The sequence below is a fragment of the Saccopteryx leptura genome, chromosome 7 (assembly GCF_036850995.1).
Source record: "Saccopteryx leptura isolate mSacLep1 chromosome 7, mSacLep1_pri_phased_curated, whole genome shotgun sequence".
Lineage (NCBI taxonomy): Eukaryota > Metazoa > Chordata > Mammalia > Chiroptera > Emballonuridae > Saccopteryx > Saccopteryx leptura.
Genome location: NC_089509.1, coordinates 110729364 through 110756039, shown reverse-complemented (window position 1 = coordinate 110756039; position 26676 = coordinate 110729364). Strand labels below are relative to the sequence as shown.

General features: G+C 40.4%; 2 protein-coding genes across 11 annotated transcripts in view; both read right to left on the bottom strand.

Annotated features, from left to right (window-relative positions):
* The window catches only part of MFF (mitochondrial fission factor), a 30554-nt gene extending 21338 nt beyond the window's left edge, over positions 1 to 9216 (bottom strand). For 3 of the 10 annotated variants that reach the window (XM_066346612.1, XM_066346616.1, XM_066346617.1), the window contains exons 1-5: positions 9064 to 9214; positions 5901 to 6012; positions 4948 to 5122; positions 3804 to 4024; positions 2509 to 2678 (exon numbers count right to left, since the gene is read on the bottom strand). In XM_066346612.1, coding sequence (XP_066202709.1) covers positions 2509 to 2678; positions 3804 to 4024; positions 4948 to 4985 — 429 coding nt within the window. In that variant the 5' untranslated portion in view covers positions 4986 to 5122; positions 5901 to 6012; positions 9064 to 9214. Of the gene's footprint in view, positions 1 to 2508; positions 2679 to 3803; positions 4025 to 4947; positions 5123 to 5900; positions 6013 to 8501; positions 8855 to 9063 lie in introns of those variants that run through there. The other 7 variants (XM_066346615.1, XM_066346618.1, XM_066346609.1 and 4 more) reach the window with 6 other exon arrangements.
* Positions 9217 to 15002: 5786 nt separating this feature from the next.
* COL4A3 (collagen type IV alpha 3 chain) overlaps positions 15003 to 26676 on the bottom strand; it is a 136290-nt gene continuing 124616 nt past the window's right edge. Inside the window, exons 47-52 of the mRNA XM_066346607.1 lie at positions 26454 to 26552; positions 23959 to 24171; positions 18804 to 18981; positions 18575 to 18689; positions 16859 to 17031; positions 15003 to 16360 (exon numbers count right to left, since the gene is read on the bottom strand). Of these exons, the coding sequence (XP_066202704.1) occupies positions 16276 to 16360; positions 16859 to 17031; positions 18575 to 18689; positions 18804 to 18981; positions 23959 to 24171; positions 26454 to 26552 (863 nt within the window). The 3' untranslated portion in view covers positions 15003 to 16275. The remainder of the gene's footprint in view (positions 16361 to 16858; positions 17032 to 18574; positions 18690 to 18803; positions 18982 to 23958; positions 24172 to 26453; positions 26553 to 26676) is intronic.

The window sequence follows — 26676 nt, the reverse complement described above, 5'->3', positions numbered from 1 at the left end:
AGAGCTGCCTGACCCTCCCACGGAACTGACGCCCAGATGTCATCATCACTGCTCTTCTTTACAATAGGCAGCTGGTGCTAACATCAGAAACTCCCTTCTCACATCTCAGGATTTGGCTCCTGCCACAGGATTTTAACTTTCACAACAATAATACTTATACACTTTGTGCATTTAATGTAAATTAGAACACATGCTAAACACATTACATGTCTTATTACATTTAATTCTTTCAATAGTCCAATGCACTTGGCATTATTTTGATTTTGATTTTAGAGCTGGGCCTTAGAATTGTTAAATAACTTGCCCAAAGTGATGGGGTTAATAGGTAGCAAAGCAGACCTTCAAAATTAGATCTAATTCTCAGCCCAAGTTTTCACCCCAGTCTTACATATTTTGAGCATTTATCGCGTCTCAATATCAAAATTACGGCAGGAGTGAACCCACACAAAGACTTAAAATCTAGATCTCCTGCCAGTAATCCTGGTGGTACTCTTTTCCTCTCTTGGGCTTAAAGTAATCACTCAGAAGAGTGCATGGCTCGTTTCCAACCGGCTCTTCGTTCCAAGTTGGTTTAAGTGTTTAAAATAGTAGTAGCAGAAAGATCAAAAGAAAAATAAAACTAGAAGAATATCAAAGGGAGGGTTTCCCTCCTGGCAGAATCCCTGCTCCAGGGCAATACTATTTACAGTGTAACTCCCAGGCGCATGCTGTGATTGCCAGCTTCTGTCCTCTGTAATGCCCTTCCTGACTCTCATTACTCCTTGCTCCTAGAGAACTTTCTATCTTCCCTGTGTGCTGTCTTTCCCTCACTCACACACCATGCAGAAACAGTGTCTTCTAGTGTAGTGTCTGACAATAAAACTCAAAAGTGTTTCTTAAATAAAATTCTGCAAATATCTTAGTGCCTTGTCCACCATATGAACACTCAAACTTAGTGTTTTTCACCAAGTATCTAGAATGTCCAAATACACTTACAAGTATATTTTCTTATTCTCTCATCCCTACTACCAGGAAGCTTCACTTCCCCTATGTCAGGGGTCCCCAAACTACGGCCCGCGGGCCACATGTGGCCCCCTGAGGCCATCTATCCGGCCCCCGCCGCACTTCTGGAAGGGGCACCTCTTTCACTGGTGGTCCTGGAGTACTGTATGTGGCGGCGCCACAAAGCGCAGTGTCGCTCACGTACAGTACTACTTCGGTGACGCAGGACGCACATGTCACGGCTCCAGAAGCGCATCATATCACTTGTTACTGCTAGCAGTGATAAATATGGAACCAGACATTGACCATCTCATTAGCCAAAAGCAGGCCCATAGTTCCCATTGAAATACTGGTCAGTTTGTTGATTTAAATTTACTTGTTCTTTATTTTAAATATTGTATTTGTTCCCGCTTTGTTTTTTTACTTTAAAATAAGATATGTGCAGTGTGCACAGGGATTTGTTCATAGTTTTTTTTTATAGTCCGGCCCTCCAACGGTCTGAGGGACAGTGAACTGGCACCCTGTGTAAAAAGTTTGGGGACCCCTGCCCTATGTTATACAGGGCCTCCACCCTCCTTGGAAAGCACTGTGTGAAAAATGAAAGCCATACTGACCTCATGACCACACAGCATTTCAGAAGCTATATAATGAAAACGTTGCAACTACAGAAATCACAGAAAAGTTTTACAAGATTGGCTACTACCACCTTATTAGTCAATACAGCCATATTGAGGTCAGCAGGCTATCAGTTACGCGGTAATGAACTCAGGAGAAACTCGGCCAGCAGGGACAACTGGGAGTGTCACGGGAAAGGGGTGCTCTCTTTGACTGCTTTTGGAACAAAGTGATGCATTAATCTTCTCCTATGTTAAACTTCACAACTTTTTCTGTATTGCTGAAGGTGTAGTGCCTAGTTCGTAATTTCCACAAAATCTTTTCCCCTAAACATAATATTTTAAGAAATAAAAAGACAGTAGCAGAATATCTTTTTTTTTTTTCTGAAGTGAGAAGCAGGGAGGCAGAGAAATAGACTCCCACATGTGCCCGACAGGGATCCACCTGGCATGCCCACCAGGGGGCGATGCTCTGCCCATCTGGGGCATTGCTCCGCTGTAACCAGAGCCATTCTAGAGCCTGAGGTGGAGGCCATGGAGCCATCCTTAGTGCCCGGGCCAACTTTGCTCCAATGAAGCCTTGGCTGTGGGAGGGGAAGAGAGAGACAGAGAGGAAAGAGAGGGGGAGGGGTGGAGAAGTAGATGGGCGCTTCTCCGGTGTGCCCTGGCCGGGAATCAAACCCGGGACTTCCACATGCTGGGCTGATGCTCTACGGCTGAGTTAGTCAGCCAGAGCCAATAGCAGAATATCTTATTTGGAATATCTATAAACCAGAATTTATAGTAATCAACTGTCCATGCAGAAGGCTTTCATTACATATTGCTAATGATATGATTTATAGCCTCTTATCTTCACTTTAACTTCTTTTTTCTATATTATTTCAAATTCAGATGACAGTAAAACTTTACTTACTTCTTCATTTTGAGGAGTTGGAGGAGGTCTTTCTAAATCCAGAAAATCTAGTGGTCTCTCACTTAGCGTAAGTACACGAGGTGGTGTTTTTAGTGCCAGAGGTTTAAAAGAAGTTGATTGAATGAGGTCAAGATCTCCTGGTCTTGTAAATGGAATGTCTTCATTATTTCCTGGGAGTAGAAAAGTAAAAAGGAAAGAAGGGAGGTTTTAAGAAACAAGTACTTTCACTGAACTTATTTGCCATTACATACTCACTAGAATGGCTAAAATGAAAAGGACTGACAATACAATGTGCTGACAAGACTGTGAACAATAAAACTCTCACACATGTACTCTATTATATAATAATGTACTCTATTATATGGACATATATATATACTCTATTATATGCCCATATAATAGAGCACAATTTTTTAAAATTTTTTATTTATTCAGTTTTAGAGAAGTGGGGGCAGGGAGGGGGAGAGAGAGAGAGAGAGAGAGAGAGAGAGAGAGAGAAGGGGCAGAGCAGAAAGCATCAACTCCCATATGTGCCTTGACCAGGCAAACCCAGGGTTTCGAACCGGTGACCTCAGCATTCCAGGTCGACACTTTATCCACTGCGCCACCACAGTTCAAGCATGAGTACAACCAATTTCAGAAACAGCTTAGCAGCTTTTTATAAAGTTAAACATAACTTATAAAAATTCTGGCAATTCTACTCTTAGAGATATAACAACATGTCCTCACAACGATCTGTACATGAATATTCATAGCAGCTTTATTCCTAATAGACTCCAAACAGGAAAAATCCAAACGGCCATCAACAGGTGAATAAATGAATAAACAGTAGGATATCTACACAGTGTAATACTATCAGTAATAAAATGGAATGAACAAGATATAAGCAACAACAGGAGAGAATCTCAAAAACATTCCACTCCGGAAAAGCAGCCAGCCTCAAGAGCATGTGCTATGTAACCGTACTCCTGTGAAACTACAGGAAGAACAAACCCTGTCTGTGCTTATGGAAAGGAGACCATGGCTGCCTCGAATTGAGGGGTAAAAACTGAATGGGATGGGAGCTGTACACTTAAAAGTTATTCATTTTATGTACATAAATTATGTATGTATTATATACCTCAATAATTAGTTGATTAAAAATATTGTTTGAAATTTCAGACTATTATAATAAAAATTTTTTAAAAATTGTTAAAGTTGCATTTCCCAGCCCCTTTTCGAAATAATGTCTTGAAAAACTCCAAAATTTTCCTAAAATATATAAAACAAAGATATGTCAGGCAAATGGCAAATACCTGCTACGACAATCCTCTCTGGAACCTGCATAATCACACTGGCATTCGGAACTCCTTCTTGGAATTCCTGCTCCAGGTCAGCATTTGGTGGTGCTACCTTTAATTTTTCCGGGACCCTCATTCGTTGACTAATGCCTTCAGTGTATTCCATTTCATATTGAATTCGACTGATCTCCGCCATCTCGGCAGCAGTGGGGGAAGGAAATGCTGCCCCACTCACTCTGGGGGTAAAAAAAATTACAGACAGGGCGACTGTTAAAATGTTAGTCTTCTCTACCCTGTCAAGTTAGATGACAATACCTTATCAAAAGGACAAACAGAGACCTCTCATTTACGAGGACTGTATACACACAATAATAAAGGCGAAGAACATGTTTTCCTCAACATAATGCCTTCTCACTTATCAGCTGAAGCTGCACCTTGAGAATATTGCTTGGGAGCAAATTTTAAAAATTACTGTATAACCATAACACACACACACACACCACACACACACACACACACACTCTCTCTCTCTCTCTCTCTCTCTCTCCCCATAGATATGCATGCTGCTTACAACTCAAAAATGCCTGAAAGAAAACTTAAATTAAAACTTCCTAATCAATTATTTGAAGAAAAGCTGCTAGGACTTTACAGAAATGAAATCTGAAATTGCTGTCATGCACAAAAAAAAAAACTTTAATGAAGCAAATCAGATTTATAAGGCAAATAAGATTAATTCTAAATTTACTAAAAAAGAAGATGCAATCCCATGATAATCACAAAATACAAATGAAAACTTCTGTTGCTGAATGTATATCTGATGGTTGCGATGCAATGAATACCAAATACAGCATATGTATGAATAAATCCTTAAGGTATACATTCATTTGGAGGGACTGAAAATTTCACATGATTAATTTATATGTAATATCATATTTGCATGTATATTTTTTAAAAACATGACATGCTTTTAAGATGCACTGAGTAACCTAAATTAAAGAAGGATCCATGCTCCAGGGAAACGCAGTAGGAAGAAAGTTGCCCCAAAGTATAAAATGCTGATAAAAATGTAAAAGAGCGCGATCAGCCGATGGCAATCAGCTTTCAGGCCGCCATGACCCAGGCCTATCATACCAGCTCAACTGAATAAAATGTCACTGACCTTCCTATTGGTGGGTCACTGGTTTTTCTTTTACTCATTTTTAATACAGTAAACACACGTCTATAATAGCTATTAAATACTGCTACCCTGTGGTTCAGTTTACTTTACACAACAACCCCTACAGATCTGAATTTTTTTGGAGATGTACATAACAACACGGACACTGCTTTTCCAGCTGTAAAAAAGAAAGAATAAAAATCAGTATTTCAACAGCTCATTGCATAAGAAAACTATGAATAAAAGTAAATATCTACTTAAAGTTATTTTTGGATTTCAGTGGGCTTGGGAGTTGATCTGAGAAACCATTTTTGAAATCCCACCTCAACAGTTAATCTATAGCTCAAAAAGCATCAAGATGGTTTTAAGCACAGTCACTGTCCTTTGATTTTACTAACAAAATGATTTTACCCCAATATATACACCCAAATATCTGATGTAGGATTAGGAAGAAAATACATTGCCATAAAAGTCTATTCATTATATTTTGAAGGGGAAAATCGTCTTCATTTTCGACTAAGTACGAATGAGGAACCCATGTAGAGAATGTAAAAGGCAGAAGCCGATGCATTTGAAGTAGCCTAAAAATCTGATGTGTAAGTAGTGTTTTCTTTAAAAGGAAATAATTTTGAAAACCAAATCATACTAAATTTTCAGCTCAAAATATCATTGATAAATCAAGGGCAATAAAAAATTACGGACAGTAAACCTGTAAGTCACAGCGAGGATATTTCTTAAACTCTATTCCAGAGATGAATTACACACCTCAAATTCCACCTCGCTGGGAGGCTTAGGCGAGTTCTTAGAGGTCGCTCAGAGTTTAAGTCCTGACAACTGGTCAATAGTGACTGCTAACTTGGTTTTTTATTCTTTACCCAAACAGGTGAATTTTAAGGATCTGGCATGCAGATGGCTTAAGGACTAAGAAAGCAGAGCTAAAAGAAACATTTACTTACAAATGTGTACCAATCACTACTTGCTATATGGCACTATCTGCTTCTGTGCTTCATAGTAAATCCTTCAGCTTGCTCAGTGTGCACGTGCTGGATTTAGCAGCCGCTTTTGTCCCTGAGGGAGAAACACAGGAGCTAAGGGAGAAGCTAGATGACCCCACGTTAGCAATTCATTTCTGGAAATCCTCCATAGGATAAAAGTCATCAAACAATGAACAGCCTTGCATTAAAAAAAAAAACCCAGAAAATAAACAATTTAAAAGGTTAACACCAACTGTAGTCTCCCAAACAGTGCCCTATAACCATTTACCAGTTCATGCAGGATAAAAAAAAAGACTGTTATTATTTCTGATTTGAACTTAGAAAACTGTAGCAGATTAAACATATGTTTAAAAGAATCAATACTTATATATTAAGTGTACACATATATACATACACATATATATTGTAGTAAGAAGGAACACCATTTATTGAGTATTTAATTTAAACTAGTAATATGTGCACCTGGTACAAAGTACAGAGACCATACAGAGAAAATAAGTGCCCACCAGACCCTATCCTCTAACCATGTTTCTGTGCATCAATCTATATGAGATACTCTTCCTATACTTGTGTGGATCTGAAGCATAGTGAAAACTTATATTTAGAAATACCACTGCAAAGATGTATCATAAGGATTATAGTCCTGGGACATTACAAATAAAAGTTTTACAATAATAAACAAGGGACAGAAATTGCTAGACCGCTATCTCGCTGAAATGTGCTATTTGCTATACTCCATTTGTTGCATTTCAGTCTCATTACCTTTCCATTAGGACATCCCACGGGTCTCAACATTCCATTCTACAGCAACATTTCATCTTAGAGCATCTCTGAATTTGTAAAGCATAAGAGACTTTGATCATAAAGATGGGCATGGAAAACGCAACTTCTGGAAAAAGCCAAATTACTCCTGTAGCCAATCTGAGCTACTTACGTTAAAAAAGTAAATGGGAACTTTTCTACCAAGACTTAACCACTGAACTGTCCCAATTACGAGATTTCGGCTTAAGTGAAAGAAATCAAAATCTATTTTTCCCCTCCCTCATTAGACTATGGAATTTCTGGTAATATCTTTTGGCAATAAATAATATAAACTTCTCATCTGGGGTTAAGATAATTCCAGAAGTTTTGTCCTTTAGAATCTACTAGGAAATTAATACTGCTTTTCTGTTACTATAGTTAAGGACACAAAACTACTCTCAGAATCAACAGGTGCTCTTAGATTTTACTTCCTACGCCCACTGGTTCCCAAATATCAGTATTTACCAACTTCATGGTTTTACCCATCTTCACACAGTACACTTACTGTAATCTTCTCTTTAATTCAACTTAAAAAAAAAAACTTAAATAAATGTCCTTTAAAAGGACATTTTAGATCACTATCTTGAACCACGGTTTACATAACATACCAAAAATTATTACAAAAACCCGTATCCATATACCACCTAGGGTCAAGTCAATCACGTTCCACTCATGGAAAATATCCCAATTTTGAAACACAATCATCCAAGCTGGAATTCATTTTCTTTACTAAAACACTGGGACCCAGAGAAAAAGCTTAGGGAATGACAGAAATGGCTTAGGTCAAATTGATCGTGGTTGCAAAGATTTATATAATTCTCTAATTCAAAAAAAAAAAAAAAAGTTCCGTTCTTTATCACCTGTTGTATGTGGACCTAGTTCAAATTTTTTATCTAGGTCATCCTAGATAAAAGTTTTTTCAGTTCTCTTTTCAAGCAACTATACTTGAAAAACGTGTGTATTAAAATATCAGCGTGTAGTAATCCAGAATTTCAGTTTAAGTCGCTGAAAACTTGGAAAATATAAACTATCGAATTTTTAAATATATGAGTCCACAGAAAACAAGTTTCAGCACCAGGAAGGAGAGTAACAGTCCAACTTCTTAATCCTAAAACGAGACAGCTCTACCAGACAGGAAGGAATAGAACACACAACTGCCTTCTGGGAAGAACAGCAAAACTAATTCACAAGCCTTTGAAACCAAAAAGATAGCAGGTTCTTCCCCTCCCCTACACACACACACACACACACACACACACACACACACACACACACACCCTCCTCCCCTCCCCTACACATACACATACACACACACACACACACACACACCCTCACACACCTTAATTACATGGGAAAAGACTACTAAGCACAACTGACTGGTTCTAATTCTTTCCCTGCCCATTTTCCTAAAGGGATTTTCTTTCGGGATGTCATTAGCTAGCGAAATTGACACAGAAGCAAAGGCTGCTCATCTAGAGAGTCAACGTGTACGGTCCTTCCGTCCACGTCTCTCCGTAGATGACAGGCCTGGATACAACTGCTTCTATATTTGGAAACAGAGAACGAGGGCCCCAGCCTTATCTTTCGCAATAAAAAGACGCCTCCGCTTTCGACGGGCTTCTCCTCCCCGGAGAAGATGCGGCTGGGGTTTCCTTCCACCCCGGGAGGGGGCCGCCCGCCGCCCAAGGTCGGAGGCCGGCGGAGCGCGAGCCCGGCTCCCCTCCCGCGTCCCCGGCCGCCGCAGCACCGCCGGCCCCGCACCTGCGCGCAAGGATGCTCACGGCCGGGCGGCCCCGGACCCCTCGCGGCCCAGACGGCTTCCAACAAGACCTTTCTTCTCCAGCACGGGCTTCCCACAAAGTACCAATAGAACCAGCCAGCCTACCGAACAGAAACAGTCCTCTGCGGGGCGGCAGGTGTCGAGTTCAAGGGCACCTGCACGACGCCACGTCCCGGGGAGTAAGACGACCCGCAGAGCGCCGCGTCCGGCTCGGGCCGTCCGGGGTCTTTCCAGCCCCCCGCCCCCGCTGTCCTCGAAACGCCAAAGGAAGCCCGAGTGCCCGTCCCGGGAGGACGGCGACCTGGACACCGGGAGGAGGTCAGCCCGAAACGTTTGCAGGACCGGTTCCCTGGGGCCCGGAGGGAGGCAAGGCCGTGGGGAGCGGGAGCGGCCAGGGTTGAAGGGCAGAAGCCCGGGGCTCGGGGCTCGGGCCGGCGCGGACCCCGGGGACGCGCCAGGGCTGCCTCGGGTCCCTCCGTCGGCTGGAGTCCCGGCCTCGGCGCCAGGCCGCGGGTCCCGGGTCGGGAAGACGTCAGTACTCACCCCTGGGCCCGCCGGAGTGTCCCCGGCGAGGGCCACGGCCCGCCGGCTGCCGCGGCGCTCGGTGGGCGCTGCCAGAGGCCGTTGGCCCAGCGCACGGAGGCGCCCAGGCAGAAACACCGGCCGGAGCGGCCCGCAGCGGGCCGGCAGAGACGCGAGGACGGCCGGGACTGGCCCCTGGCAGGACCCGTAGCGGAGGCGGGGCCGCGGCCACGTGACGCGCGGAGCAGGGCGGGCGGGCGGGCGGACGCGGGAGCCGCGCGTGCGGGAGCGGGGCCGTGACTCGCCCGTCGCGTCGCCAAGCGCGTCTGTGCAGGCGCCGTGCTCCTGCCTCGGGGAGCGACGTCTCACGGTACGTGTCCGGTGCACGCTTTTGTTTATTCGAGTTCGTGACCTTTCAGGACCTCCTGTTTCCGAGTGAACCTCCGGGAGCCCGTTAAACCCCTCTGCTCCAGGCGGCGAGGCCTGGGGGTCGGCCGCTGTCGCTAGCTCTGCGAGTGATTTTTTTTTCAAAAATTAAATTTATGGGGGCTGCGCTGGTTAACCAAGTGGTTTCGGTTTCACGGGCCCAGTCCTGTCATCCGTCGTCTGTGTGTCGCGCCGTGTGCCACCCCCGAAACCACACCTTCGGCGGCCGTGTACTTGACCCCGTTTCCCACGCCGGCCCGCTTCCTTCCGGTGCCCGCCGGTCGTGCTGCGAGTGAGCCTGCCCCGGGCTTGGCGGACGCTTGACGCTCTCCGACTCTCGGGGGTCCCCCCTAACAGTGCCCGGGCCTCCTGATCCTTCATGGTGATCCTGGAGGAGCTGGGTTTCCCTGGATCGCTAACCTTCTTACTCTTCCGGGGAGAAATCAGTACCTAGTCCGTCAACGTTGGGGCGGAATTCTTTGTACGCCCGGGCCTGAATGAGCAGCCGAACGAAGGACCTACTCGAAGCTGGAGTTCCCTAGAAGGGGAAGGTGTCCCAGAGGGGTGACCCTTTTTCAAGATAATGTGGGAGGCCCGATGAGCGTTGAATTCTTGGCCCCCCTCATAACAAGGACAAGTCATTCTTCTCTTAAGTATGTATTTCTTTTAGGACTGATCAGACATTCCAAGCCAACGTTTTGGGGAGAAGATAGTGCCCAAGCTGGGGATGCTTTTTACAGCCAGAATCTTTTGAAATGAGGGTTCTGCTGCTTCTGCCGGTACCCTTGCATCTTTTAATTACTCGCAATTTGGTTTTTACTCTTGCCCTTCCCCCCAAGAATAAACGATCATTTAAATGAAGGTTGTGTGGATAGACAGAAGGGTTCTTTGAAAAGTAACTCAGAGAGTCATCTGATCCTACATTCCTAACTGGGTAGGTCCTGGTAGGTTGTCACTCCCCAGACACACAGCTTTTAGTAAAAGGTTTTTTTCTTTGCTTTAAGTAAGACTTGTCCATTTTTTTCTGTGCATTTTTGAAATTAGGGTGACCACCTTCAAGAAAGCATATTATCTTGTTAATTATCCTATAGTTTAATCTCCCATCCATGTCATTTTTCTTAGTTCCCTAGAAAACAGTTCGGTTGTTACAGAACAGTTACTTATGGCGATGTAAAGTACAGCATAGGGAATACAGTCAATAACATTCTAATAATTATATGTAGTATCAAGTTATGTAATGTCTAGTCATTGGGGTGTGCGACTGAAACTAACAATTATGCCAACTGTAATTGAAAAATTAAAAATGATTTAAAAGAAAAATAAAGTGGCAAAAAAAAAAAAAAAAAGCCAGAAAGAAGATGAAGAAAATAAACCTGAATGCATAAAAGAAGCTGCAGACTGTTCTTCCCAAAGCATTGAGATCTTGCTCCGGCAATATTTACCTCAGATATACTCATTAAAATCCTCTTCAGGTTTGGATGTTTCTTAAGTAATTCAATTACTAGTCCAAAATCTTTTCTGTTAATCTTGATTTCCCTTAACGTTCCTGAACCATTCTTTTAAATGAGACAGTGTCTCATTAAAAAAAAACAACACAAAAAAACCCCAAATCTAACAATGGTGGGAGAGACTCAAAAAAAGGATGGGATTTTTCTCTTACCTGTAAATTATGCTCCCTTGTTTTTTGTGACGAAGCTTAATGCTGGGTCTGCCGTGTCTTCTATCATTAATGTGGCCATGCCTGTTTATGATTCAGTTCATCAGTGACTATTTTTTCAACCAGTTGCCTCAAATGTTTTGTGGGAAAAGGGGACATATAAATCTAAATAGACTGCATTTATTGTCTCACCTTGTTGCACTAATTGTAGCCAGTTCTTCCCAAGTGTCCCAGTGGAGCTTTGGTCCCAAAAGGTTTTCAAACTCCAGTTTCTCCCTTATCCAATCTAGATACCTTCTCCTGAATTTCCTTTGTCAGTTAATGTCAAGAATATATTTTCAGTCACCAAGGTTTAAAATTTCGAAGTTCTCTTTCACAATATCCCAAGTGCGCCACCTTTAAGTCTCCCATCCCAATGTCAGCTGTCTCCTTTCTGTGCATTCCGTTCCCACTGCTAGACTGCTAGTCTGTTACTCTTTTAACTGGACTCTCCATCTTTGATCTTTTTCTTTCTCTATTTTTTTTCTAGACATTGGAGCCACAAAGAATTCATTTTTACAAATTGTGACATCCCAAACTTGAAGCCCCAGGTTTAAAAGAAATTGATGATTTATAGTTCTTTACAAATTCAAAAACCTTTACAGTAATCCAATCATATATATATATATATATATATATTTGTATTTTTCTGAAGCTGGAAACGGGGAGAGACAGTCAGACAGACTCCCGCATGCGCCCGACCGGGATCCACCCAGCACGCCCACCAGAGGTGATGCTCTGCCCCTCCGGGGGCGTTGCTCTGCTGCAACCAGAGCCACTCTAGCGCCTGGGGCAGAGGCCAAGCAAGGAGCCATCCCCAGCGCCCGGGCCATCTTTGCTCCAATGGAGCCTTGGCTGCGGGAGGGGAAGAGAGAGACAGAGAGGAAGGGGGGGGGGGAGCAAATGGGCGCTTCTCCTATGTGCCCTGGCCGGGAATCGAACCCGGGTCCCCTGCATGCCAGGCCAACGCTCTACCGCTGAGCCAACCGGCCAGGGCCTCAAATCATTTTTAAAAGCACTTAAGACTATGAAATAGCCTTGCTAGGGCAGTATACAGAATACTGGGTCTTCCAGGTTATTCTCTGATCATTCTACTCTTTCACTCAATATCTTCATTAGAGCTCTGGTACCAACCAATGAAGTACCAAGTTTTAACCTGGTAATCTGTTCTAAACCCTACCTAATACAGCCCTAAGCTACTATGCCAATTTATTTACTAAGGTGTATGTATATATATGATATATATAAGATATATTTGTATATATTCTGGAACATTAATTGTCTTCTGAGATTGCTTCATGCTTTTCAAACTAATTTCTTTTCTGCTTTTACTAGCAGTAAAACTAAGTTTACTAAAATAGATTAGTATTTTTTTCACTCAAAATGTTTACAAACTAGATTTTTGGGGGGGAGCCCAATTATGAGACTGATTCTAAAATACTTATTTTGAGCAACAATTTTCATGGTCTTATTAGAATTATTACGTAGAATCACTGTTCATTCTGTTTCTTCATTTGATTGTATCTCTCGCCATTCAACACAGCCTAGCCTGTAAGTTCCTCCACTGAGATTTTACATTTAGTGTATTACAAGTGTTCTATTAAATCTCTACAGTTGAAATTTTAGAAGTATTTTTTCTTAAATGAGTATTTGTATTATAAATGGGAAATATTTTATCAAAATATATGATCCATAATTTTTGTAATCTATATATTTTCTTCCTGATTTGTAAAAACTTCTTAAACAACTTAATAGAAAGTGAGCAAAGAATGATTAAGCTCTTCACAGGAAAACAAAAATAAGTCCTAACAAAAAATACTATTTAAAAGTAATAATGTTCAGATTCACTATTAACGAGCAAAATTACATTAAAACAAGTTAGGCAAAATTGTAAAAGAACAGCAGCATCTAGTATTGGTGAAAGCCTAGGGAGATGGGTTTTTATTAGGTTGTTGATGCAGCTGGAAATGCCTACCTTCCTGGAGGCATTTTTTATGTATGTTAAAGGTTGAAGTTTGTGAATCCTTTGATTATACAGTTTTCCTTCTAGAGGGGAAATAATTGGATAAATGTGAAATGAAGTATGTATAATACATCCATAATAAAACTAAATTAAGGGTCAGTCAGTTGGGGGATTTATTGATTTATGTAGTAAATCCATTCAAATAATGATGTGTTCTTGCCTATAGATATGAAAATATATCCACAGGTGTTAACTTCTGTATTGTATATTGTTTTTAGATGAACATATATTTTTAAAATTAAAAAAAAATTATTTACATTTTGAAAAAATAAGACCAGATATAATTTTTTTCAATTTTATTATTAGACAATACAATAAAATTATATTTTAGCTATAATTTAACAGACATATTAGTATATTAAAATATTATAATTTTGTCAAGATATAAAGTATTCAATATATTTTAAATATATTTCATTTGGTTATACAGTAAATATTAAATTAAGTATAGAAGCAGTAAGTTAACATTTAATGCATGGAAAATCTTTGTCAATTAAGTTAGCAATAAAATTCAAATTTAGTATTATTGTCATACTTTCATGAATGTTATTGTACTTAGTAATATTTATCTTGCAATAAGAGAAACCTCTGAGCACACTGTGAAATTCCAAAGCTGAAGACCAAATTAAAAAGAAACAAGTTATTTATGTGTTATCTATAAAGTTAAATCTTCCTAACTTTATAAGCTACTTATAGATGTCTAGAAAGTAAAGCATTTGAACTCCGTTTTAGTGCTCAGTCTGAGAAGTATGGCGAGCAGCTGTAAGTATGGCTTCATTGGAATTGAGCGTCACTTGTCTTCCTCAGAAATTAAACATTGATGAGAGGGCAAGAGACGATGTAGGCTAAGGGACAAATGGAGGCCAGTCATTTGTCATTAGCACCAACATAGGGCTTTTTCTTATTGGTGACGTTTGATAACCTTAAGCTCATTGGTGATATTTGGACGTCAAAGAGGGGCACAGGGGGAACTGGAGCCAGCGAGAGCTGGTAACTGCCCATAGGATAGGTTTTTTGGGGGAGGTACCTAGAGCAGTTATTCTCAATCTTAGCGTGCACTGGAAGTCACCTGCAGGACTTACAACGTAACCCCTCCACCCCTACCCCAAGTTTCTGCTTCTGTATTTCTGGGGTTGGTCCGCCCATTGGCATTGGCAACAAGTGTCCAGATGCTGCTGGTCCAGGGTCATTTTGAAAACTAGTGGTCTGTAGAGGGTTTGTGGAGATCCAGTAGGCCTCTGTGCCATTACAGTTCAGTTGGGATAATAGGGTGTTTGTAGGGCAAAGAGTCTTAATATTAAGTGAATCTAAATAAATAATCTAAGTAAAATGCACTTCTTAGTTTACATATAAAAATGGCTTGACAGCAGTTACATGAGCAGTAGAGGATGTGGACCTAGGTCACAGTCTGCTGTCCTCCAGGGCCACATCTTCACTTCTAAAGCAACTGATATTGAAGCAATAAAACCTGAACTTAAATGTGAGCATCGCCTCTCCATTTCAGTGGATCAAGAAACATCTTCAGAGCTTTTCCTTCGGATGCCTGACTTCTGAGGTTCACCGAATAGTTCTCCCATCAAGGATAAATGGTTTTTGATGTTTTGCAGATTTTTGTTTTCTTAACATCCAGACTTGGCTTCTGTGATGCCTGGGAAAAGCTAGCCTAAGAGAAGCTAGAAGTCCTGGGCTCTTCCTAGGTATGTATCTTATTTTTAAAACTTTATTGCAGCCTGCTGAACTATGATGATGAAATATAAGGACAGAGATAAAGGAAGAAGAGGGGAGGTAACAGCTCAGATATGTGGGATTCCTCACAGAAATAGTAAGTTACCTTTCCCCGGATATTAGATCAGAAACAAGTCTCTTCTCCCCCCCCCCCCCCCCAATAGAATTTCTATGCCTGGGGCATGTCTTGGCACTGAATAAAATGCTTAAGTTGAATTATGTAACCTTAGGGATGTATCAATGCACCGAAAAGCAAGTTTTAAGACACAGTCACCAAGCTATACAATTTGTACATTAAGATTTTTACACAATGGACTTTCTCAGTATGGTTTGAAAGAATATATAACATAAAAAAACATGTTTTTACAAAAGCAGAATTAGAGAAGTAACAAGGGAATCTTGAAATATCCGAGTTAAATGGCATATTTAAAGCAAAGGAGAAATATTTTGAGCCTGATTAGCCAATAAATACCTTAAATTCTTTCATGTATCACTGAACTACTCAGTTATGTGCACCAACATTTATAGGGGTGGGATAAAGGACACATCTAAAAAGTCCTCTTATTTGTGTAGATGTGCTGGTAAAAGAGAAGCTAAAATTAGACATTTTAGAAATGTGTGTAAAAAATATTGTATTAAAGTTCACTAAGGGTAAAAATTGTATCTACATACTTGGAATACAAACAGGCAATATTGCTATCTTGAAAGGAATTCAAGGGACAAACAAAAAAGACTTAAAAAATATACAAAACAAAACCACACAGTGTTTCCAAGGCTATAGTGATTCCATCCAGGGAACACCCTTTTGGCCCTCATGCGGGTATCTTTAAAACAAGCCTGGGAAAATCCATAAACCTCAGTTGAATTCTGCTTCCCTCGAGGCTTACGTTAATTAAGATATCTGAAAGTCCATTTCCATCCATAATGCCTTGTATTCCACCTGCCCCCATCTTCATAACTTAAGATCTAAAGTCTTGGGAAGTAGTAGGTGGTCGGACAATTAAAACTGATTTAGCCTCCCTGAGTCTCAAAGACTGGAATAGAAGGGGGTGAATCTTGGGAATTGAGTGGACCAAATAGGTCTCTCTGGTAGCACCAAATCTGCTAGATACTCTCACCATTTAGACAGTGCTTTTGGATGGATACAAGTAGAATACAATTGTAGTGATACTCTGTGAAAACTCACTGCCTTGCTACAGGGAACTTTGAAACAGAGCTAGAGACCAGAATCACAGAACTAACTTAAAAGAAGAGCTTTGTTTTGTGGGAAACAAATAGAAACTTTCTACCAAGCCAACATAGAGCTTGGTTAGAGAAAAATACTTGAATAAGTGCACGTCTGTGTCATTACGTGGTTATTTCTTCAGTGGCTTCTCTTCATGCATACTTGACAGCGACTTATTATCGTTTCTAACTCCCCAGCTTTCACAGTTGATGGAATTGGTTTTCTAAAAAAAAAAAGTTCATTGATTTGTAGATAAAAAAGGAATGCTTGGTGGGTTTGAGTTTTATTAATGTGTATCATAAACTTTATTAAGGAGGTATATTTCTGAAAAGGTCATATTAGTCATATTTCAGTAGCACTAGGGAAACATACAGATCATCTTTTTATAATAAAAACTACCCCTATTTTTAAATAGCCTGTCTTAAAAATCTTCTAATGAAGTAAATTAAGATTAGCAGATCCTTTAAGGATTTATTCAGTAATTTACTATAAATTTATATATAACCATTAACTACATCTAGTGATGCCTTCGTTGGTACAGTAGTATGAAGGTAGGGCTACTTGTTGATTCTTGTAATTTGGAAATGCCAAACTAAATAGGATTTTATTGGCATGCAAGATATTAAAATACAAGTTCATCAGTAAATACAAGTAATGAAAATCTAACATAGGCAACCTTTTAATAGTTCTGCAATTAGTCATTAGATTGAACTTGACTTACCTGAACATTCGTTTTGGGTTTAATGAAGCCAACCAGAAACTGTAGGAATTTGAATAGTAGTTGCATGTTCCTCTTCCATGACATTCTATAAATGGACTGGCTCGGAACTCTTCCAGGCAGGATCCGGGGGATGCCAGGGCTTGGCCGGCACCCTCAGAACCTGCGCTGGTGAACTAGCACCGTAAAAATAGCTGAGTTAGAATTCTGCGCATGGTGTTGTAATTTTCAATGCTCTTTTTTTTTTGTAATAGAAACAAAAAGTATAAATTAAACTTATGATTCTTTGCCTAGATTTGCCAACACTCCATTTACTTTATTATTATTTTCTTAAAGTGAGAAATGGGGAGAAAGAGTCAGACTCCTGCATGAACCCTAACTGGGATCCATCTGGCAAGCCCCCTACCGATACCCCCTACTGCTCTGCCCATGTGGGACCCTTGTTTCATTGCTTGACAACCGAGCTATTTTAGTGCCTGAGGGAGGTCATGGAGCCATCTTCAGTCCTGAGGCCAACGTGCTCTAACCGAGCGGTGGCTGTGGCAGGGGAAGAGAAAGAAGGGGGAGGAGAAGGAGTGGGGAATTAGATGGGCGCTTCTCCTGTGTGCCCTGACTGGGAATCGAACCTGGGACTTCTACATGCCTGGCGATGCTCTACCTCTGAGCCAAGGGCCAGGGCCTTCATTTTCTTTTCAAGTTGAGCTGTAGTCATCAAAAAGAAAGTAAAAGATGTTTCTTCTGCCTGGAATGCTCTTTTCCATGTGATCGAATCTTTCTTCTTCAGGGATGGCTTCCTTTGACCTCATCCCTGTCGCAGTCTCTCCCTTTATCTTGCCTTATTTCCTTCATAGTACCATTCACTATCTGTACTTATTACTGTTATTGTTAATGTGTCTTTTTGCTTATTGCCTACCTTCTCCATTTGGATAAAAGCTCCATGAGAGCAGGAACTTTAGTTCACTGCTGGTATCATTAGTGCCTAGGCCATTCATGGCGTATGGTAGGTGTTTAATTAAATATTCATTGAATTCATGATTGAAACAACAAGTATCTATGAGTAAAGAAGGGGGAATAATGTATTCATAAGTGATGCTCTACAGAATATGAATAACCACTAACGTGCAGCTGTTAGACTCACACATGGTCAGTTCATAGATTTCTTCATTTAGCACTTATATCTGGGGGATTTTTCTTTAAAAGGCTATTTCTCTTAGTTCACATCTTCATATGAGTATAAAAGGAAATGGTATAAGGCATAAAGATTTTGGAGCAGACAGACTTAGGTGCAAATCCTAGCTTTACCATTATTAGTTGTGAGACCTTGGGTAAATTACTACCTTTTTTTTTTTTTGGAGGTGGGTAAATATGTAGGTTATAGAAACTACTTTATAGGATTTTCATAAGGATTGTGGAGGATGTATAGAAAATACAAGCCACATTCTTAAAAAAGATATTTTACTACCAGTCGTGTAACTACTATTCACTGTCATTTTTAGAATTTGTAGGTAATTTCCTGAGAGGTCTTTTTTAAAATGCTCCATTATTTACCAAAACAACCCACAACTTACTGCTTTTAAAAAAGAGGATATATTTTTAGATTTTCAAGCAAATGTTAATAGCATACTGAATATATTTGAAGTTAGGCACATCATTTTGGGATACTGAAGGTGCTACAAGCAATCTTTACTACTATGAATTTGCTGTTCCTGTTTTCCTTACCATGACGAAAGAAAATCCTTTCCAAAGAGAAACCCAGCCATGGGGACATGAGGGAATGTCCGTGGTTTGGCTGTGAATGGCTATGGCAAGCGCAGGACCTTCACAGACAGTGCATCTGTAACGTGAAACAAACATCACCACTTTCTGCACTGATGTGCTCCCTACAGTTTTGTTACAAAAGAAATGATTCACCTGGTCCCATCACAAAACTAAGGGATTGAATTTTTACCTGCTAATATAAGGCTCAAGGGCCCTGCCAGTAATTGGAGCCATGTCCATTGGCATTAGAGCTGGTGTTGACAGCCAGTATGAATAATCATTTCGAGATGCAAAATTGCATACATCATTGATGTTACAGAATAAGAATGGCATTGTGGTAAATCGCTGTAGACAGCTTCCAAGAGTTCCTAATAAAACATCAGACTGGGTATCACTTTCAGTAAATAAAAATTATTTTGAATATTGTTAGTAGATAGAGGCTAATTAAAATATAACTTATGACAAAAATTAAAGGTAACATGAAAGAGTTATTTGGAAAATGTGTTAAGGAAGTTTTAATAATGATAGAAATCAAAGATCCAATAGGCGAACAGATTCTCCTTCTCCCACCCCTACTGTTTTCTGTGGCCCTTTCCAATCAGTCTAGAACTCAAGGACTGGTAGAGTTTGGTTGGAAAAATGTGTTTGCTTCTAAATGTTCTAGTTCTTGATATGTATATAATAGCTAATAGCTAGCTAAAGCTTTAGAAAGGATGTTACTTTTAAGATCATAAAGAAGATAAGTAATTTAAATAAAAATTGTTTTTGTTGAACAGGACAAGCTAAATTGGCATTCAAGAGCAAGGCTCCTGGCGTCAAGTTCAAGATGACAAAGTAGGAAGATTGTAAGCTCACTTCCTCTCATTGAAACCAAAACTACAAATACATATATTGTAGAATAGCTATCTCTGAGGACAATCTGACTACTAGCAGAACAGATTTTCTGCAACTACAGATACAAAGAAGTGGTTAGGAGGAATAGAGACTAAGTCTAGTCAAGACCTACCCTGTCCCATACTCACCATGCAGTGACTCACAAGTGGAAGGGAAATCACAACCTTGGAGGTCATCCTTGAAGAGAGGGGTCTGAGCCCTAGCCTTGGAGACCTACACCAGGAAGAGGAGTGCCCTCTGGCTTTGAAAACCAGTGCAGCATTTGGGAGAGCCAAAGGGCTGTAAGAAACTCATTCTGTATACCCTGTATTTCCCATGTATAAGACGCACACTTTTTTGAAAAATTTGGGGTCTAAAAACTGGGTGCATGTTATACAGTAGCTGTAGATTTCTTTAATTGCATTTCCCACTTTTTCGCACTTGTTGTCCTTGCACTCATTGTTTCACACTTGATACTGGTATGTTACGGTAGGTTACGTTTTGCCACGTTCTGCCCAGATATGGCCCAGAAAAGATTTTCATACAGTGCTGAATTCAAGTTAAAAGTTATCCAATTTGCAAAAGTGAATGGAATTCGTGCTGCTGAACGTAAGTTTGGTCCTCCTCCAACTGAGAAATCAATCCGATGCTGGCTACGGGAAGAAGAAACCCTACTGAAAACGCCACAGCAGAAGAAGGCCATGAGAGGCAAGTCAGCAAAATGGCCTGATTTAGAGAGGGATTTGAAGATACGGATTGAAGAGCAAAGGGCAATTGGAATTCCTCTGTCTGCAAAGATGGTTCAGCATGAGGCAAGAAGAATTGCTGATGAAAAAGAAGTTACTGATTTCAAAGGAGGACACAATTGGTGCTTCAGGTTCATGAAACGGAATGGACTAAGCATGCGTACACGCACCAGACTTGCCGAAAAGATGCCTGAAAACTATGAGCAGAAGGTCCTTGAATTTCATCGTTTTGTCATTGAATGTTGGAAGACACATCAGTTTGAGTTGGGACAGATTGCAAATATGGATGAAGTCCCCCTTCAATTTGATGTCCCAAGTAACAGAACTGTTGATAACGGGGTGACAACTGTAACTGTGAAGACAAGTGGACATGAAAAGAGCCACTATACAGTTGTTCTAGCTTGTTGTGCTGATGGAACCAAGCTGCCTCCTATGCTGATTTTCAAATGCAAAACAATGCCAAAAGAAGACATTCCTCAAGGAGTGATTATTCACATTCATGACAAGGGTTGGATGGATCAGGATGGGATGAAGATCTGGTTTGAGGAAGTCTGGAGAAGGAGACCAGGTGGGCTCTTATGTAAACCTGCTCTGTTGGTGCTTGATCAGTTCAGGGCACACATAACAAAAAACACAAAGAAGATTGCTGCAGAGCAAAAAACAGAACTTGCCATCATACCTGGACGCTTGACAACCCAGCTCCAACCTCTTGTCAGCATTAACAAACCCTTTAGAGCTGCCATGAGAGATGAATGGAACCAGTGGATGAAGTCTTCTGGGGACAGTTTGACACCAGCAGGAAGAATGAAGGAACCAACTATAGGAGAAATTTGTACGTGGGTGAAAAGATCCTGGGATAATATCAAGATTGAGATCGTTGTCAAGTCATTTAAGAAGTGTGGCATTTCAAATGCCATAGATGTAACTGAGGATGAGGTAATATATGAAATCGATTCATCATCAGACACAGATGAGGACAAGCTAATGGATGCGAGTTTTGACAGTGATGAGGAGTTGTATGAATTTTATGATGAATAAAACTTGAGTTCAGTAACTTTATGTAATACATTTTTTTTTTCAAATTTTGGGCCCCTAAATTAAGGTGCATCTTTATATGCAGGTGCGTTTTATCCATGGGGAAATAATGGTATTTTCTGAGTCCTGGGGCAGGGACAGCAGTTTGGAAAGTACCTAGGTCACACAGGGTGATACACGAGCTCATTTTAGGGTGTGTGCTGGAGGGACAGGGGTTTGTTTGAACTTTCTCCTGAGAGGTGCTGGTGTGTGCTGCCCCCCCCCCTTTCTATAATCTAGCTGGTCTGACACTGGCAGGCATCATGTCTGAAACTCTTATTAACCTTGCTAACACTGTTCACTCCACCTTGGCATTTCCCTGAGGACCCAGTCAGGCTAGCACCCCTCCAAAGTGACTCTTGTTTTGCCACACCCAGTGGGTGGCCTTAGTCGGCACTAGCACACACCAGTGAGCCTGTGATAGTTGTGTCCAGGCCTCACCTGCCAGTGTGACCATAGAAATTGTGGCCCAGACACAACAGGAGGCTACACTAGTCCACCCAGGGAACACATCTGGAACACCTGACTCTGGTTGACAAGGGGGATTCCACCACCAGGCCCCACAGGACACTTCTTAAATAAGGCCACTTTTTCAAGACCAGGAATTTTAGCCTACCTAATTCTTAGAAACAAACAGGTAAAATGAGAGAAAAGAAAATGTTACAGAGAAAAAAAACAGGACAAAACCACCGAAAAAGAACTAAATGAAACTGAAGTAAGCTGTCTACCAGATGAAGAGTTCAAATCAACAGTCATAAAGAAGCTTATTGAAATCTGTGAACAAATGAATAAATTCAGTGAGCAACTTAAAGAGATAAAAATGATAGGAAAGGAGCTATCAGAACCGGAGAATTTAACAACTGATATAAAAATACACTGGAAGAAATCATTAAATCAGATGACACAGAAGAAAGGATCAGCAATCAGGAAGACAGGATAGTGGAAAATGCCCAATGGGAAGATCAAGAAGGAAAAAGAATTAAAAAGATTGAGGATAACATAAGGTCCCTTTGTGATAACGTCAAGCGTACCAACATTTGAATAATAGGGATCCCAGAAGGGGAAGAGAGAAAGAAAGGGACAGAAAACCTATTTGAAGAAATAATGGCTAAAAACTTCCCTAACCTGGTAAAGGAAACAGATATTCAAATCCAGGAAGCAGAAAGAGTCCCAAACAAGATGAGTCAAAAGAGACCCATTCCAAGACACTTTATAGTTAAATTGTTAAGAATGATAAAGAGAGAATTTTAAAAGTGGCAAGAGGAAAACAACTAGTTACATACAAGAGAATGCCCATAAGACTTTCAGCTGATTTTTCAACAGAAACTTGGCAGGCCAGATGGGAGTGGCACAGTATATTTAACATGATGAAGAAAAAGCTACAACCGAGAATACTTTACCTAGCAAGGTTATCACTCAGAATTGAAGGAGAGATCAAGATTTTACAGGCAAGCAAAAGCTAAATTAGTTCATCACCAGTAAACTGGCATTACAAGAAATGTTAAATGTAATTCTTTAAGTGGAAAAGAAAAGCTCAAAACTAGAAATAAGAAAATATATGAAAGAAAAACAAATATCACTAGTAAAGGCAGAATTAATAGACCAACCATTTATAAGTCTTGTACGAGAACAATTAAAATGGCAATAAGCACATATCTATTAACAGTTACGTAAATGTAAATTAGGACTAATTGCTCCACTGAAAAACCCCGGGTGACTGAATGGATATAAAAACAGGACCTTCACATATGCTACCTACATGAGACTCCAGATTGAAAGACATATAGATGGAAAGGAAAGAGACGGGATACTTCATGAAAATGGAAAAAAAAAAAAAGAAAAAGAATCTGGGATAGCAATACTTGTATGAGACAAAATAGACTTTAAAACAAAGGCAATGCTAAGAGACAGAGGAGGACCGAGCAATTAAACTTCTAGGTGTTTATTTAAAGAAAACAAAACTAATCCGAGAAGATATATGCACCCTTATATTTACTGCTACATTATTTACTGTGGTCAAGATATGGAAGCAACCTAGGTGCTCGACAGTAGACAAATAAAGAAGTGGAAAAAAACCACTAGAACATGAAGCCATGAAAAAGAATTAAATCTTGCCATTTGTGACAATATGGATAGAGCTAGAGGGAGGGCACTGTGCTAAGAGAGAAAAGTTAGAGTAAGACAAACACTCATTTCACTTATGTTTAGAATCTAAAAAAATGAAACATGAATAGACTTCTAGATACAGAAAAATTGACAGTTTCTAGAGGGTTGAGCAGTTGGGGTATGGTAAGAACGTTGAAGGGGTCAAGAGGTACACACGTATAGTTGTAACATAAGTCAGGAGGATATAAAGTAGTGCATAGGGAACAAAGTATCACGATAACTACATGGTGACTGACTGGACTTTTTGTGTTGATCACTGTAAGGTATATAACTGAAATTTCATGTTGTATACTTGAAACTAATACAATGTATGTCAACTATAATTTAAAAAGCTTACATTCTAGAATAAAAATGAGGCATGAGGCCAATGGTTTGTTTACTCTCTAAAATAGTGTAAGATACCGAAGGTTGTTTATACCTCAGTGAGAAGTACTGTAAAAATGTACACTCTGTATTTGGGATAAGTGACCGGGACTGGAACATTACCCAGGTCTTGTCCATGAGCTTGTTCATTTCCTTGTACAAAAAGAAGAGAAAACCCACTATAGAGCGGCTTTGTTCCTTCTGGACAGGAAGGGATTGCTGTGGTCTGACTATGCCGGGTGAAAATAAAGCCTCTCGTCATTGTCCTGGTGGCAGGTGGTCCCGTGTCGCCAGGTTTCCCCTTCAAACCTGGTGGTCCATCGAATCCAGGTGGTCCTTCAAGAAACATGTTATGTTGCAACACGAACAACTTCAAACTTATTCCCAATACTAATTTAAATATTTATATACGAACAGCCCCAAATGTAGAAAGGAGTCACAAAGAACAGTGGCTTGTAAAATGTCCAAACAATATTACCAAATACTTAACTAATGACACACAATGCCTGTTACAGATATTTGTGTCTTAAGATGAATTTTTTGAGATTTGGCCACCTTTGTATTTCCCTGTGACCCCCAGCACAGTGGTCTGCCTCTGGTAGGTCTTATGTACATCTTTTAAGCATAAATGAATGGGTCCTACAAGTAGGGGAACAAGAAATCATATATAGAGAGAGAATTTTAAAAATCTGTTCAAGAAGAAAAACTACATGGGCTTTTTCATAAATTCAATAAACATGGCAATCATTGACATTTCTTTTAAAGGTGCAAACTTCAAGAAAGTTTTTGATCAATCAGGCAAATAAGAACAGAAGACCTTTTTTTTGTTGTGTAAGTTTATTTATATGAGGTTAAAACCAAGGTACTTTTTTTACTTTGTATTTTCTTTGCAGTTGGAATAGGCTAATTAACACACATTTGTCACTTTCTGAACAAGGACCAGTGACCTGTTCTTTTTATCCTTCCTCCCTTTCTTCATCAAATAACCTAATTATAATAATGGCACAGGCTCCCCTTCCAGCCCCCCTCCCAGATCTGTTTCCACTGCCATTGGACCCTGACTCCCACCCCAGCTTAACTTGGGTGATGGTTCTTTAACGTTCCAAGGACATGTAGAGACTTGGAATTTTGGTCTGCCAAGGCAAGGGAGATGGTGTTCCCCATAAACAACCATGCCATGGCGTCCGGCAGTACCTCACTAGTCCCGATTATAAGTCTGCTTTCCACAAGGATTTGTTAAAGCCTCAGTAGTATGTTTTGTTTTGTTTTTGCAATCTCCCTGCCCATTCCTACCTTCTGTGTCTTTGTCTCATTCTTTGAAATAAAAAATAGGCCCTATCCAGATTCTATAGAGTCATCTTACTTGAGTCTCAATTGCCATGTTTTTAGTATGCCAGATGGGAAGGTGTCTTCACTGTTCCTAGTACCCTCCTGTTTCACAGGGGCTACAACTGACTGCAAGCAGACAGTCCCTTCAGGTCTGCACAGGAACTGGGCAGGAATTAGCTCGGTGTGACAGAAACTCTGAGCCATTATGCAAGTAAACGTGACCCAAGGGTACTCTGCATTGCCAAGGCAGGCCAAGGCTCCAAGGTTAGACTAACGCTGTTTGAGTCTGAGATCCCTTTCGCCTTCTTCTGAGGCGCCTTACAGCGTTAGCATGGACTAGATCTACTTGCTAATCATTCTCAGTACAATCTGCATTGTAGTACCTTTCTCTGGCTGTGGTCCCATTCTGAAACACTGACTTGGCCAATACAGTTTTTTAAATGAATAGATTGTTAGGAAGATTTTTATTTTATTTTATTTTTTTACCACTTTGAGGAACATATTTGAAGGAAAATCAAATAAATATTAGGGTACATCATGACAATAGTAAATTATGAGTGATTATGAAATTGATATTAGCATATTTGAATTTTTAAAGATTTTATTTCTCTAGGCTTTCCAGTTTTATTATAGTAGATGTGGGCATATATCAGTAAATAGGGAAATCACATGCAGAATTTTTTCTTATTTTAACAAAGTCAGCAATCCTAAAAAGGATTTAGACCTCTAGGTGATTTTAGGACGTGCTTTTGAAACTTCTGCAGAAGGTAAATTTCGATCCAGGTGAACATGTAACATGTTCAGGCTAAAATATTTTAGAGGCCTTTTTGTCAAGATACACAGGAGTTGTTGAGTTGTATTTTAAAATGGCATAATTAAAAGTAGCTTTCCTAAGTAAGGATACTGAGTTCTTCTATTTATATCAAAATATGTATAATATTTCTCTACTTGTATATCACTCCTAAAAGTAGATATTAACTAAGCACTCCTACAAATTAAAAACAGTACTGGCCTTTCTGAAAATAAAATTAGTGCTTTCTTAGGGCTGTTTGTCCTGAGGTTAAAAATCTGGAGTATATCTGCCCAGTTAGGAGACAGGAAGAACGATGTATTCCAATCACTTGATTTTTCATCTTCCAAATGAACATTTTGCTGCTGGTTTTCAGTCTAACCTGAACAACACAAACTGCGGGACCGAGACTGCTGCTGTGGTCACGTGCTCAAACAAGGCTTCCCTCTGTTGGAGCAGCCTTACTTCATGAAGGAGAAGAAGCCAGCCAGCCGCTTACCTTGCTCTCCTTTACAGCCTTTGCTGCCTTTTTCTCCGATCGGTCCAGGAGTTCCTGGTTTCCCGTCCATGCCTGGTTTACCTCTTGGCCCACAGGGTCCTACACAAAGAGAAACAAAAACACCCCCAGCATTGTACTTAATAGTTCACACATAGGATAAAAGGCAGGGTGGTCTGCCGTCCCAGTTGATCTGGGACTGACCTGTTGGAGCAGTGAAAGTTCT